Below are 16622 nucleotides of genomic sequence, written 5' to 3' on the forward strand. Positions count from 1 at the left end.
CGAATTTACTGAAACTGTTCATTTTAAAATTGCGCATAGCGCAATTACGAAAGCCCGTCCGAAGTACCTTTCAAATAAAACCAACAATTTACGACATTATTTTAGAAACCCAAAATTTTTTGCTAACTTTCCATTGGGTATTCAATTACCTCTCAAATGAAACAAAAACTAGCAAAATCGGTTGAGATTTACTCGATTTATGTGCAAAAAGCACTTAGGGCCGAGTAGCGGTCTTAGTGCAAGGGCCCAAATTTGAAACTTTTTTTGCCATCATTCTATTCGGCATTCAATTATCTCTCAAATGAAACAAAAACTAGCAAAATCGGATGAGATTTACTCGATTTATGTGCAAAAAATACTTAGGGCCGAGTAGCGGCCTTAGTCCAAGGGCCCAAATTTGAAACATTTTTCGCCACGTTCTTTTCGGTATTCAATTACCTTCCATAAAAAACTAAAACTAACAAAATCGGATGAGATTTACTCGATTTATGTGCAAAAAACACTTAGGGCCGAGTAACGACCTTTGAGCCCTCCCAACAAGCTCACGTTGCATCTTACCCAAAAACAATGTTCAGCAACTTTGTTCTACTCGTCAATACCTTTCATTTGATATATCACAAGCAGCTATTGCGTGCGTATTTCGGTAGATATCGTCGAAAGACTGAAAAACACCTATGGGGCCGAGCTCTGGAGGGGCCGACCCTACCATGCCCATTTTCGAACTTGACCTTACTTTTGTCGATACCAATCGGGGAAAAAAAGAATTTTGAAAAAAGGTTGTGATTTACTCAAGCTAGAGGGGTCACGGACGGACGGACGGACGGATGGACGGACGGACGGACATTTTTTTTATTGCGGATTCGTCATCTATGAACATAATCAAATGCTTTGCCCTTACTGTCTGCTTCCAATTCGACGTGTTACAAACGGCATATTAATCTTATAAGCCCCCAGTACTTCGTACGGGGCTAAAAATTTGGTGAATTTGTTTGTATGGAAAAGGTGTGTTGCCGCGTATCTAATAAAATGGCGATCTGCATGACCTCCCCAAAGTATACAGCATTGCTGAAATGTGCCCAAGTATTGAACAAATTCCACAATCTATAAACCATGATATTAGTAGATTATCAAGGGACACTGCTTTTTTGTCGTGAGAAATCTTGCGCGTAAATCGCGAAGTAGGTCAATCTGTTCGAACTATCAACCGGGCTCAAAAATCCGAATAAAATCTATCTTTCTGGGAAAACATTTGATGAAAATCGGTTGAGTACTTAGTTTGATGGATATGGTTTTCATACGCTTTAGTAATGTTGCCCTTGAAATGAAGTAATAGATTCGACAGCAAAACTATTAATCTGCTTGCCGTCTGTAAAAGGTTAAAGTTAGATTCTTTTGTTGGTTTGAACAAAAGAGGCGATGTATCACATGTGCTTTTTTGTTTAAACGTGTCAAGTAAACGGAGGTCAGATGCAGAGTGTAAAATGTTAAATGTAAAATTCTGCATTATGTCTGCCGATGTGAGTTCGCTGACCTAAAAAATATAAGCCCAAATGCTCTGCAATGAGTTCAAAACAACTGTAGGGAGAAGCAATACAATCGAAGGCATAGATTTGGTCAATTCAAATGAACTCATAATGTGGGTTGCCTCACATAATCCTTCCAAACAGGAAATTAGCTCACAATTAAACGACACAAATTCAAAGACGGAACTCCTAACGGTACGTAAAAAATGTAATTTTTATTTCCAACATTATGTGCTAAATTTATCTTTATAACGGTAACAAAATAACAGGGAAACGGATATCTTACCAACGAAAATTGTCTAAAACATAATTTCATAGAAAATAAATTCGTAAAAAAAAGAACATTCTCCATGTACACTCGCCCTTCCTTAACTTAAACCTAACATCGATTTTTGCTTTGTAAAATGTACTTTGGTTGCAACATCATTTGATTAATTTCTACTTTGACATCTTTAACTCTAATGGCACGATAATATCAAAATCTACACAATATGTTCGGTTTCGGCTTCTTTCTCAGCGAGCGGAGCCTTTTTCGCATTCATTCCGTTCAACACTTCGACCTTCTTCACATGACCGTTCGTCGCCAGTAATGAACTTTGGACGGCCGTTTCTTCTTTGTCATTGATTTTCTTCCCATCGTTCACATACCCTTTACCTTTCCGATTGACCATCCGCGCCACAGGCCACCAGAACGTTAAAATCAATCCAATAACAAAGACGATTGCTATCGCCATGTATCCGGTCATCGGCATCGCAACGACAGTTTTGATCTCGGAAGCCATGTCTCCCGGTATGGTCACCTTTTGCTCGAACCACAATACCGGGAAGAACATGTACGGTGCGTGTTGATACAGCGAAACATTCGGCACAGGTCGGATCAACATATTTATCTGCATTCTAGCCGCCACGTCCAGCGGGATCCCGGTCATCGGTTCAAGTGTCATGTAAAATTCGTGTTTGGCTTTGGACGGATTCATTCCTTCGACCTGATCCAAGTAGTATGGATCGGCTGCATAAAAATGTGGAAATGACATAAACACCGGCGCTCCGTATCGACACGCCGACACATTCATTACACCGGACGGTACCGATTCTCCGGCCGAATAGCATTGATTTTCGGGATACAGTGTTCCGTTGTCGACTGTCTTTTTATCGCCCCGGTATTTATAGCCGGTGATACCGTGAACAGTCTTCTCTTCGTCGAAGTCCAGATTTATGCCTCGACAAACATCAGGGACGAAAAGAGAAACCGGTGCAGATTTCTCTTTGATGGGTGGGTAAAATTCACCAGCGCTGCCTTTCAGGACGCCACATTCGTCGGAAAAGTATTTGATTCTCGGCGCAAAATTCCAGTTTTTTATGGTGCCAATTTGCGAAATGTCGTCTTCGCCGGTATGCATATTGAAGTGGCCCATTTGGTCGGAAGTTCCGTTTCTCTACAAATAGATCGATTGAATGGTTAACTTTCTTGCGGGTAAAAATATTTGGGCTGAGAATGTATACCATCTAAGAGGGTAATCCCCATTGGGGATACTTTGGCAAGCAATGAATGAATTAGAAACAAATTATTTTCATTTATTCGTCGGTGATATTTTACGTGATTGTGAATTAAAGTAGTCAACATACCCCGTAAAACCAGCCAAATTTATCGTATGGAACGACGATGGTATCATCCAACACAGCCATATCTAGAGCAGTATCAATCATGTCATCTTGGTAGCCTTCGAACAGCAGCTCTCCCGCACTCTTCGTTACGTGCACCATTTGGCTGAACAGACCGAGGCCGACCGAAATTTTTTTCCTTTCATAAAAGTTTGCGTGCAGAGCTTTCGCACCAGCCGACTGAAAAACGGATTACTGTTAACACAATAGCGATAGGATTTGTGACTCGCTGTTGGTCAATTGATTTTGCAGGCCGCAACATACTCACCAATGCCACAATATTAAGCGTAGTTATCACATCATCCAATTGCCCTTTACTAGTTGCAGCATCGAAGAAGAATGTGCTTTTCTTTCGGAAACTGACCGTAAGATTTTGATTCCACACGACATCCACTTTATCGGTTTTCTCCAGGAAACGATACGGGCCGATTTGTTGTAAAATTGGCTTGGGAAACGGTTCTTCTTCGCTGAAGCCGCTCGGATTCGTCCAATTGAATAAGTAAATATCTAAATACATTGGTATGGGCGGTGTTTTCCAAACGTCATAGCTTCTTGTGTTTGGACCTAATTTGATTTCCTGGAATAGAACCAATGGATTGAACTCAATTAGATTTGCAACTTTAAAGGATGTGACTTAGCAGTGATAACTAGTGCTTGTTCCAGCAAAGCCGTATGCTTGTGGTGGGACATTGTGGTTTGATGCCTAACTCAAGTTAGCTTAAACATTCGATGATGATCCAACAGTTTAGCGACTGGCGGACTGAAGCAATGCACAGAAAATAGCTTAAACAATTAACCTTGAACAGTCTTTTCGCGTTTATTCAAAAATACAACTCCACATCAGCTTGAGGTCATCGTTCTACTTTTCTATCGTCACCGAGTCGAGAACGCATGACATATGCAAAATCCTGATGTAAACTGCAACTTTATAGTTTCGAATTTCAATGCTCAAAATATTACAAGCCCACTGTTCATAGTCCAACAATAGACATTCGAAAGAAGTGAATTCTGCACTGATCATCTGTATATGGAAAAACATTTTGCGGAATAAGTAACTAGCTCGTTCATGAACTCTTCGTTAAGTTTCACTGGTGACGATTTTGACACTTCTTTCATATAAAATATGTCAAAATCTTCACTTTGAATAACGAATTTTAGTTCCTGAACGAGTCTGGGTCACTGATCTAACAAGACTTCCGAAATACGCCTTGGGTTATGCAGAGACTCTATGATGACAGTTAGGCGTACAATTAACATTTCGCCTAAATGTAGGCTAAGTACATGAACGTGTGCACATGAAATGATCAGAGAGATGTTAATATGACGACTAGGTCGTTTCGGCGGATAGAGGAAATATGTCGAATGGAGGGAATATGTCGAATGATTTTGAAATTGATTGAGCGAAAATGTATTGAATTCTCTCTCAAAAACCCAACTGTCATTCGACATATTCCCTCTATCCGTCGAAACGACCCAATCGTCATATTAGCAACTCTCTGGAAATGATACTACGACCGATGAACGAATGATGATGTGAACCATACCTAGAGAAACTAAGGTCAGAAGAAATATTACTGAGTCAGAACTGACAGAACTGAGTCAATTAATCTTTTACAAATTGCAAAAAAAAAGTTTATTTACTTCTTGCCATAACTCATATGAAGTTCTAGCACAAGTCATTAGAATTTGGTATGTGTGTGACTTCTCAGAAAGTTTTCATTTGTGCTAAGCTGTCAAGAGCTAAGATTTTGCTATGTAAAACGACATAAACCAGAGCTAATCGCAAATTTTTGATCTCTGTCGATAACACCATGTCATAGCTGTCTGCAAAAGGTCAGACACCCTTTCCTAATACTCAATTTCATTACAAGTACAACTGACACACATCAGATAAGAATCATTGAAGCAGTAGATCAAATAGATCAAAGTCGTTCAGTATTTTAAGTATTCACCAGACGGTAAGCATATCACCAGCATAACTCTCGGGCGATAACCGTCATTAGATTTAACATGCATTCTCTAGGACCACATTTTACAGCGGCCTGCGCCGATAGAAATTTTTTGTAATTTTTTTTTTTCGCTGTCACTAATATTGACTAAATTTGTATGTAAAATCAGCAGCCAATACATTTATTCATCGTTTTCACGCCGTGCCGATGAATAAAAATTGACCGGCGCACATATCTAGTCATTGCTTCGTAGACATGTCATCGCTGTCGATAACAGATGAATAGCCGTCCGTAAGTGGTTAATGACTGAGTGTGTCTGTTAGAACAGTCCCCAAAATGAAACGAAAATGTTTTATCAGCCAATTTACATTTCTTTTCACACTCCGAGCCTCCATTATTGTCGAACACAATTCACTAATAAATTGTGTGAATGAATGATTGTAACAACAATAAGGAAAGTGTGTGTGACCGACCTTTTATCAATTGACTGGTGAATCTATATATGATTTTATTGCCTGGCATGGACGGATATTCTTTCGCATCTCATGGTTTTTGCTGGTTTTGTATTTCTGGTTTGTTCAACCATAAGTAAACGCATCGTCACTCGTACGATTCCGACGAATAGATAAGGAAAAAGTTGATGATGCGTCTGACATTGAAATTTGAAACAATTTGCACATATTGCAATATCGTCGGAATGTAGGAATTGCATGCGATGACAACTGAGCGCAATCTTATTTTCAGAGAATGACAATAATTTCACTTAATTGATTGTGTTATGTGAGAATATCTCCGAGTATATCTATTACGGGTAACTAATGGAGTGTGTACGTCCTCTGCGCTCGTTCTACTTGTTCTACATGCAAATGTTACCTTAGAATTATTGCTAAATCATTTGTACCGTGAAGGAAATCAACAATCTGCGTTCATTACATCGGTGAAAAATGTTTGGCAAGGTTGTTGGTCTCTTTAAAGCGTTTAAGGTATCCCCTCAATATAGAACAACATCGACATTATTAATCAAAGATTCAGACTTACAATTTACAAAAATCACAAAACAAATATCACAAGACGATTGAATCGCCACGCTTAAAATTAATTTAGAAAAATTTCACTCTCAAAAATGACTAGGTCAAAACGGGAGAAAGGAAGAATTGGAATGGGAATCACAAATAATAAATCTCCTCTAAATTAGTGTCCGCTGGGATATAGACGTTCTTACTTCACACATGTAGCATTGGTATGCATTGCGTTTGACATCTTTGCGTTTTTTTACATATGTTAAACCTTAGATGAAAAGAAACTTATACGTAAAGTATCGTCATTGCTGACCAAATGTTCCCACGTCAACAGGGCAGGATCTACTATTCAAGATGAAGAAATCTCAAAGATTTCTTACACTCGCTGAATAGTGAAATTTTGTCACATTGAAATGAAATGTGAAATATTTTCTGATTTAGATGTTGTTGTACAAGCTCCAACCAAAAAATTTCGCTTCACAATTGAAAATCTAGAATTTTACTTTCCGTTTGCTGCGAACGCGACATCCATCAAAATTATGAACGACAGAATGTACCAATCTGTCATTTTAATGGTTTATTTGTTAGAGTTGAGATGGGAAGACATAGAGAATGTACGCAATCATATCGCTCCACGTACTAAATATTTGTTGTATGAGAGGAGCATTACAAGAATCAATTAAAAGTACAGTCCTATGAGAATCTGTTTTAGCGACCAATCAATTTCAATTTCATTTATTTTAAAAAATAGTTTCTTAAACTAAGTACACCACGTAGCTCCAGTATATGTTACAATTCTAAGGAGCTACAGCCGCTAAGGCAAGAATAAGCAGTTAGGTCCAGTAAGTGTTGTCTTATATAGCAAAATAGAAATGGTTTTAAGACTAAGGAAGTATTAGATCTGTTTAAAATGCTAACATCCAAAGAAGTGATAACTTAAGTCATTATAACGTATCATGCTTGCCTTTTGCATCGGACAGCATTTTTTTGATAATTTTAATATTTCCAGCAGAAACCAGTAATGAGCTCACAGAAATGAATACGCTGTTATCGATTGTATAGTCCAGTCTCTTGTATCAATCCGCTCGCTTTTGCGTTTTTCAAACTTTCCAGTTATCATAAATGATAGGAAATGAAAAGTTGTGGAAAATCGACTTTTTATGTGCATTTTTGGCGAACAAGAGCCTGGACTAGTATGACTGGTTGATGGTTGACTGAAAAAGAAGATGTCTTGATGTGGTCATTCTATCAACGATAAACATGAGGGAGCTCGATTATTTAACTATTTTTAGAAAACTCACCCAACTTTGCGCTTCAAGCAAAAGTTCTTCGAGTAACAGCTGCCAAATAGAGTACTATTTTGTATGAACATTTACCAAAATTTGTTTGATACACTGTCCAGTTTGAGTACTCTATTCAAAGTACCACTCATGCTTGAAGTTCGTTAATGTAATTCATCCAATGATATAAGTCTTTTTAAGCTCATTTACCTAACCCTATCTCCTCATCTCTCTGCATGCCTCCTTATCGCAATATAGTTAGGACACGACATAGTAAAGACACAAATGTTTACGAATGACGATTTAGTTCAGTTGTAAGATCGGCAAGCGCCAAGTTCGAACTTAAGGCCGTAAACACACGAGCAATTTTGCGTTGATGGGATCGACAAATATGCTGCGTTTACCATTGTTTAGTCTGTGGTGAATATCAGAAACGCAGCATAATTGTCGATACCATCAATGCAAAATTGCGCTTGTGTTTTCGGCGTAAACAGATTGGCTATGAAAATCAAATTTGCGCCGCATTGGAACTTGAACTTGAAACTCATTGTGTTCATTCTGTAAAGTCAACTGCTCCTATCTATGGATACCTAATTATACTTTCAAAAATGAATCGATTCTGCCTCTTTACTCTATCGTACCCTTTATGCCTCTTCATTTTTGTAGCTATCGAACTTTGGTCAATTAAAATTTTGTATACAATAACAGCGTTACAACACTCACCTTAGCTAATATACTCTCGAACAGTTGCATCCATAATATAGCAAATATTGTGGAAAACAAAATGATAAGGACGCCAATCGTACATAAAACACATTGTTTACTAAATATATCTTTCGCGTGCATTGTCATTTTAATGGAAGTCTGAAAGAGAGAAAGAAAAATAATTATTTAAGAGATATAAATGGGGAAGCATTAGCCTCTGCTTTAATGGTACCTTTTACATTTTAACAAGCTAAGTGTAGTGACATTTTCGTCGGTTATTTGTATGATTTCATTTTTTTTCAATTTACCAAATATTCCGAAAAAAAACATTGTTTCAGTACTGTTACATGTTAAAACGTATATACATCGCAGCATGAAACAATTCGAAAAGTCGTCAAATGATAAGGAAAGCTGCTTGTTAGATTACATTACCAATAAACAGTTCAATTGAATGAACATAATGTTGTTGTTCGCTTCTTAAATTACTGTTTGAAATTGTATCTGAGTGATTGGTTCCCGAGAGTCATGTTTACGTTTATCACAAAATCATTATCATTCGTTTTCACTAGTTCAACGTGATCGAATTCAGAAATGTACCTAATGAGCCGACAAACAGCATATAATAGTTTTGTCAGGGCTGGCTTAGCATTTTCACCCTGGGAAGACAGAAAATGTATTGAGATTTCTTACTCACTTTCTCAGCGCATTCTCAGGGCAATTCTCCCAGAGCCCATGGGCTAATACCGCCCTGAATTCTTTCTTGTTTGTTGTATACTTCAGTGTAAATTATGAATTTGAAAGCCATTCTTTCAGAACCTGGATTCTATCTAACAAAGATAACATATGTTCACGGAACCGTTCGCACCATGTGCCAATAATGTTTGTTGGAATTTTTTTTTGGATGGACGTTAAAGAAACAAGGAAAGGATCAGCGATCTTCATAATCATCGAATCTGTTACTTCCATTATTTAAATTGTTTCAACAGATCGATGGAAAATCTTTTACTTCGTTAATTTTACCAAACATTTTGTTAAACGAGACAGTATTACCTGGAGTCATAGCAGTGCTCCTAGCTCCTAGCAATAACATTCGTATGTTAGATGTCAAAAAAGACAAAAAAGTGAAAAAGTTTGTATTTTCACGAAAAAAAAAGTGTTTTTTGGACCAAAAAGTGAGCAAATTTAGGAGAAAACTGAACGTCAAATACGTATTTGGGATGTTTACATAGCATTAATATCACATTTGGGATGTCAGTAAGAGAGGCCTATTGTTTTCCTCACTACCTTGGTCGAGGTTTCAACGGCTCCTCTAAAATTTCGAAAAGGCCGAGAAAGTATTTTTGAGTTCAAACTGTGTTAAGAGAAATTCTTCTGATTGACGGTGGGGCCAATTATATTGTACTAGCTACATGGTAATTCAGACAAATGTTTTTTATATCGCGGCTAAGAACTAATTTAGTCACACTTTTGGCGACTGTAGAATGGGTAAAAGTGAGTGTCGAGACATACCATAGAACATTTTTTTGCTAAGAACTATGCTTTACGTCGAGCCTGTCGAAATGGCCTCTACTAATAAGGCATCTATCTCTCATTATGAACGTCTATTTCCTTCTATTTCTACCAAAGGTAAATGCAAGGTAGGAGATGTCTCCGCTCGTGTTTACGAAGTAATTTTAGTCTCAATTTTAGTCTGAGGTTTACATTTCAATAACTTTCAAAGAACTGTGAGATCGTCTGAAAAATAATTGACCTAATGTACTGTTGTCAAAAAATCTTGGGATAAAATTGGGAAGTTTGGTCTCTCATAGCTCACCTTAAGATGGTCCTTTCGTTCAAAGATTGAGAAACAATTATAAGAATTATTTTAAAAAAAAGTCTGCCGTAGCAGTAGGAAGGAAATAAAAATATAATTCCAGAGCTAGCCTTGAAGAGAGATTTACTATATTAGTTTTGGTAATAAATAAAACAGCAGCTGTAACCGCTACAAAACTTAATGAACATTTTCTTTTTCATATTGAAAATATTCAAGTAGAGTAGACTCTGTTCATATCTGCAAAAGTACATTCACCCATAAATGTTTGGTATCATTGGAATGCTGAAGGAAGAAAGATGGTTTTTTCATTTTATTGTTTCGCGGAGACCATGAAAACCGTATAGTATAGATTGTACTGGCTATCATGAGCCGACCAATTTGTTGAAAGCGCATCTGGTATTCTAAGGTTCATTCCTATGCACATAAAATTGACTCTATTGAAAATAGACAGACTGTGTTTCAAAAGTATTATTAATGTGAAATGTGACGTTGAATAGTGTTGCAGGCTAAATTTTGAAGAAAAGAATCTGACCTAACTCAAAAATATGCGGATAATGTAAAAATATGATTTTAAGAAAAAAGTGAGTTATGACTATGAGACGAAATAGTTGGTTTTGAGTGCAAAAAGTTACTCACTTTTTCAGATTTTCTAAATAGTTGGATAAATTGACAAAAGTGGTCAGAATCGAGGTCAGAATAGTCTCTGCATTATGATACCATCAGCCTCCAAGTATTCTCTATGTTAATGCTAGCAGCAGCGTTATAGATGTCTTAAGTATAAGTATGCCAAACAAATGACAGAAATGTGACACAACTAATTTCACATGTTGCATTAAAATCAAGGTTCTAAAAGAACACTGTTACTTAAAAAAAAGATCCACATTTCTCCCGCTGCTTAGTAATTGATTTATCTATCTCTTTTTGGAGTAACAGCTCGCTCCGCTCGTATCATCACTCAAAGCAGTCATTATTGTATTACTCGAAATATCTAAGAATTCGTTGTGTATTTGGAAATTTTTTCTGTAATGACCTTAGGACATGCGTGATCTATTTCTACAAAAATTCTAACAAAATTTATATTCTCCACAATAAAATCATGGAATGAATAGCTTGTTAACGAAAATTTCCCTTTTGAGAGCAGGAACTTTTCTTTATAAATTTTCACTATAAATTCTAGATCTGTATCATCTAGATTGTATTTGCATTGCATCGCTCTTCCCTTATTTGAGAAATGCATCAGTCAGAGCTAATCATTTACTGTTGTCGTCGTTGTAGATAACAGATGAATAGCTGTCCTAACCAGGTTAGAGGCATGACTGGCTTTGGCTTATGACAATTATTTTTGATTATTACGGCTACGGAGACATCAGACCAGACAGAAGATGAAGCAAATTCGGTTCACTTCAAATTGTGACTCTTTTAGCCACTTAAGCTTTTGCATCCAAACAACCATTTTCGGAATTGTGATCGAAAAACTTTTTATTTTCAATATTAAAAGGTCGTCAAAAGACTTAAGGTCAATTAATTGACTCAATTTACGCACATGTCTATGCAATGATGTGAATGGATTCATTTACATTTTAGCATTAATAAAATATGTTGATTATAATGCCGAGACACCGAAACGAACAAAGTGGAAGAATATGCTTGCGTGTGAAATGGTGTGGTACAGATATAAGTATAAAATGTGATTATTTAAGTCACGATTTATAAATCAACAATTACATTTGCAATTGAGCGATAAAATAAAATCAAAAAAAAACCTTTGCTGAAAATCTTATGAGTCAAAATCAATAAACATCATCAGTATGGACAGTGGACATTGTATCTGTACCATTTTTACAATTCCGTTCAATCACAAGAAAAACAAATTGTGATCGATTAATTGAACGAAATGCTGAACAGTCAATTACGGTGACACAAATTATGGCATTTCAGCGTTTACATTATTTAATAGGACTCAATTATTGTCGTTCTTCGCAGTTCGCATTAAATGCTCTAATGATGGATCAAAAATGTAGATTCAACATCATTATCAAAAGATATTCAGATATTCATAATGTGCTATAAGCAACCTGAGCGAGGGGTTACCGACTCGGGGAAATGGTGTCAGGGGAAATGGTGTCAGGGGAAATGGTGTCAGGGGAAATGGTGTCAGGGGAAATGGTGTCACAACTTGCGGTTCAGTAAAGGAAATTTCTATAAATATTCAGATGAAAGTTCGAGAAAATAGCGGCAAATAATTTTGAGTATAGTCCGTGATCCGATCCTAACTCTATAAAATGTGATATTAAACGGCAAAATCTTTTACTTCGTTTGTTTCAACATTCAATCAGATGTAAGTATAAGCTTAAGCAGCAGAACTTCCCTTTCACTTTTGTCTTCAACACAACGATTAGAATTTTCTACAAGATTACGACAAAAATCCGACAATCTTCCACTTGAAATGATTTTTGTAAGATATACTGACATCTGACTGCGACGCATGCAAAGACAGAGGTATTCTGTGGTACCCACTTGATTTCTAATAATCATACGTTTCCATCAATCGAACGATGCATTCGGTAAGTCATACGTGCAACATAATGTATAACGTAATTGATTATTTTTGATGATAGTTCACTTGAAACACATCAACTTGTTATCAATTGAAAACAACACTTCTCGACAGACAACTCTAGGTACGATAAGATAGCTAAATGAGTGTAATGTACGTCTCTTGACGGAATGTATACTAATAATCAACAGTATGAAACGAATGAGGAAACGCATATGATAGCGTGGAAAAGGTGTAGCACGTTTAAGTCAGATGAGTCGGTGAAAATGTTAGAATTATTGCCTATTCCTATTGACTTAAGATAGATTGACCTAATGAATTGAATGAATTAACAATTGCGATTCACTTTTTGCAGAACGTTTTTTTTCTCTTTTAATAACAACGATGACAAAAAATGCTATTGTTCTGCTAAAGCGCATGTTAATTCTAACAAAGTAAAAGATTTTGTATCTGTCATTTCCCTTCACTTAGGTGTTTAAGGAAGTAATTGAGTCGATAATATATTCGTGAAATGACATGCTTTGTGTGTCTGTGGAGGGAAAAATTATGAATATCGTTTTTCTCAATGAAGCCAAAGAAAGCGCTGCTTTTCGTCACTGAGTTGAGAATTAGCTATTTTCTCAATTCAGTGAAGAAAAGTACGGCTTTCTTGACTTTATTGAAAAATGTTGCACGCAACCGAGTGATAATATTAATTTGTGCAACAAGTCGGGCTCTTTTAATTACCGTTTTCGATAACCAGTCGCGAAAATTAAACTTTCTTGATTTGTCAATGTATTTTTCTTTGAAGTTTGGACGTTTAGAAGATCAGACCATTGTTTTAAAGAAATTCACTTAAATGGCACAAAAGCATAGGTAAGGACTTGATAGTGTACACCTACGTGGTGCAGTGCATTTTGTGCCCTGAATCTAAATTAAACGGTAAAGACAGCATGACACGGCAGCGTAAAGTATTCTAGAAACGAATTCGTTAAAAAAAACTTTTAAGCCTAATTTTCTGCAATTTTCTCTATTATGCAGCTGAGACACGTGTCGATTCATCCATTCATCAACCGGCTTAAAAAAACTTATTCGATGAAGTCGAACGAACGGAAAGAAGTTTATTCTGTTTTGTCGACAACACGATAACTTCAGTAATTAGTGAAATGAAGTTTTCGACCAGAGCGAAGCGAGGGCCGTAAGAAGAACTTTTTTCTGGTCGAGTCTGTATCAGTGATACCTCGAAAAGTGCAGGGGCGGATCTAGCTTTTGTTCTGACTCGGGCGGTTAGAAGACAACAAATTTTTGCCCGGGCGATTTTCGTTTTGAAAAAAAAAATCCATATAAAAATCATCTTCTGACCACCGGCGACCGCCTCGACCGCACATAGGTGGATCCGCGCCTGGAAAAGTGTTCCGGAAAATTAGAAGTAATTTTCCATGGCCATTTTCAATCATAAATCAGCTGGAAATCATTACGTTTTTTTTAATATTTTTCTAGATCAATAGCTATAATTTGAAGTACTATTCTAATAGTGTTTCTCGCATCATTCGACATCAAAGGATTTCTTATAAATTAGCTTTCCTTCTGGAAAAACCGTTTTCCATTAACCGGAAATTTTTTTGTCATGACAAACAATATCGAACAAAGAAAAATATTAAAGAATTTAAGGCGCACGTAGTTCTTTTATTTTTCGGACGCAAGGACCTGTACTACTTCGAGGACAGCATCACTAAAGGGCATAAGAAAACCGATTCTGAACCGATTTTGATAAGTTGTCGGACATGCCCTTTAGTGATGTTGCCCTCAACTTGTTTCAGTCTTAAACGTTAAGGACTGTATTCAGAGAATGGAGTGGGAATAAATGTAAAGAAAAGCACTACTCTTATGTATATGGTTTTTTCTGTATACGTGAGAGTGTATTGGTGAGCTATGATATGAATCGGTCGGTTAGGAAAGTAAGGGTTGGGAAGGAATGCACCAACACACTCTTACTATTAGAAAAATTCCAGTCAAGCGACTGGACACACCCAAGTTATGGGCCTAGTTCAAATAGTAAAACAGAATAAAAAAAGAAAATCAGAAAATTCTCTCCGAATATATTTTGAAATCGTAATTATTTCTGCATCAAATTAAATGGCAGGTTTCTGACGAAGTAATTACAAAACAAAATCCATAACGTAAATGACAAAAAATAATTAAAATAATTATTAAACGGACATATGATCCATAATTGTGCGCATATGATATACCACAAGTGGCGACTTACTATCCATCTCTAAAATGCATCACACATTTCAGCACGTGTAGTAAAGTAAGTAGTATGCATATATAATACGATTCGATTCTGCGTGATAACTTAATTCACATATCATTCACAGCAAAGTCATGGACGTGTCGTGGAATGGAAAAAAGGGGGAAAATAAAATACCAAAACTTAAATGAATTAGAATCTTATACGGTTCAAATGATGAATAGTGTGATACGTTAGAAACGTTATCTCGTGTTATCTGCACACATTTTATCGAATTGAAAGAATTAAAGTCGAAAATAGCAGATTATAGCAGACTATGTATGAATGAGTAACAGGTCTGCTGTGTAATCGTGCGTGTGTTATGTATCGGAGTAGGTAGGTGAACTTCAATTTTCAGCAAATATTTATTAATTTTGCTATGTAAATTAGCAATGATCGAGCCAATATTGGATTTCTGAACCGTTTTTTGCTGATGCTTCTTACCTTATTTCTATATATAATTGTGTATCTCTATCAACGGTTGTTATAAGTGTGTAGACGAATTTAAAACAACTTAAACTTAATGTATATTAACCAACAGCCAGAGTATTAATATCAAATCAAAATTTAACCTTCCGCGTGTAGCACATTTAGACAATTTTTATGTATGAGGTTTAGATATTACGCATTTTTGTAAACAAACTTTTATAACAACAACGGACACATTCATAACCAGCGAAAACTAAGGAGACAGCTGTTGAATATATATATTTATTGTTATGTTTCCAATTGTTTATTGTTTCTAACGATTTATAATTTGAATAAAGTCACTGTTCTTGCACATTATAAACACTCAAATACATCGACCGCTTCAAATCACTGTTATCATTCCAAAAATATTCTAAACTAAAATTCCGAAAATTCGATTCACATTTCTCTCACAATTATAATTGTATGCGGGACACTAATTTCAACGTATTATGCTGCTTCTATCACGACCGTTCAGCAACTGAGACAATTTCAATACACAAAAACATTTATTGTTCGCCAGACGATGTCAAACCTAGCAAAGTCAGATTATGATTGGAAATGTGTGTTTGTTGAGTGTGTGGTGTTTATGACCATGTTATGAAGAAGAGGAATTTTATATTTTTGTAGTGTCAGTTTGGTAATATTTCCGGACCCGGTAACTAATATTTCGAGAAATTTTCTTTGATTCAGGACTTTGATAAGACAATTTCCAATTTTGTCTATAATGTTTCTTAAAACGAACACTGTCGACTGTACTAGGTCGTACCATATCTTTGTTTAAATCAACCGAAGTGAGTTGACGTAGGAATGGCTAAAATCCTGACTTTTAACAAAGGTGAAAATTGGTATTTTACAACGCAGGCGAGGAAATGATCATTTTCTCCCTTCTGCTGAAGTTTAATTCTCTTATGTGACTTAAAGCCCTCGTTACGCTCTGGATCTCTCTCCAAATGCAATTTCCAACTTATTCCCCTCGTTCAACAAATAACTATTCCACCGTTCAAATACACACCGCTCGCTTTACCCAAATTTTCATGAAACAATATTTGTGGTAATATTTGGAAAAATCCAGGAGAATTTGGGAAAATTTGGATAAATGTTTCCTCACATAGAAATGGCTTATATCCAGACGTTTGACAAACAAAAAGCAAAAAGCCTTACGACAAAGCATAGACAATCAAATAGTACGAATACCTAACTTAGTCTTTGCGTCAGAAAAGTCCGGGATCGATGCTCGTTTGTTTTCATTGCTATTATCTTGCTCAATTCGTTAATCAAAACAATTGCTTCTCGGCACCATGTACCCATTGTTTCAACAGCAAACGGTACAAAATGGTAGTTTTGACTTATCACCGATTCATATTAAGACCA

General features: G+C 36.3%; 1 protein-coding gene across 2 annotated transcripts; it reads right to left on the reverse strand.

Annotated features, from left to right (window-relative positions):
- Window positions 1-1710: 1710 nt before the first annotated feature.
- On the reverse strand, window positions 1711-15748 carry LOC119078739 (protein peste-like). Of its 2 annotated transcripts, none has more exons than XM_037186434.1 (5): window positions 15225-15748; window positions 8157-8297; window positions 3454-3762; window positions 3150-3365; window positions 1711-2959 (listed from the first exon to the last, which is right to left on the reverse strand). In XM_037186434.1, the coding sequence occupies exons 2-5, from the start codon at window positions 8283-8285 to the stop codon at window positions 2006-2008; spliced, it is 1608 nt and encodes a 535-aa protein (XP_037042329.1). In that variant the 5' UTR covers window positions 8286-8297; window positions 15225-15748; the 3' UTR covers window positions 1711-2005. The 2 variants fall into 2 exon arrangements, with proteins under 2 accessions (XP_037042329.1, XP_037042328.1); XM_037186433.1 differs by lacking the exon at window positions 15225-15748 and adding an exon at window positions 12489-12677.
- Between the last annotated feature and the right edge of the window lie 874 nt (window positions 15749-16622).

This window comes from Bradysia coprophila, unplaced genomic scaffold (genome assembly GCF_014529535.1).
Source record: "Bradysia coprophila strain Holo2 unplaced genomic scaffold, BU_Bcop_v1 contig_297, whole genome shotgun sequence".
In the NCBI taxonomy this organism is placed as follows: Eukaryota; Metazoa; Arthropoda; class Insecta; order Diptera; family Sciaridae; genus Bradysia; species Bradysia coprophila.

What these genes read in the sequence shown, in the direction of transcription:
- LOC119078739 (XM_037186433.1), bottom strand. Translation starts at nt 12,524, where the DNA reads ATGACTTACCGAATGCATCGTTCGATTGATGGAAAC. An exon ending in ATCGTTCGATTGATGGAAAC is followed by an intron (nt 8,298 to 12,488) that starts GTATGATTATTA and finishes TCTCTCTTTCAG; the next exon opens with ACTTCCATTAAAATGACAAT. An exon ending in CGCTTAATATTGTGGCATTG is followed by an intron (nt 3,366 to 3,453) that starts GTGAGTATGTTG and finishes TCCGTTTTTCAG; the next exon opens with TCGGCTGGTGCGAAAGCTCT.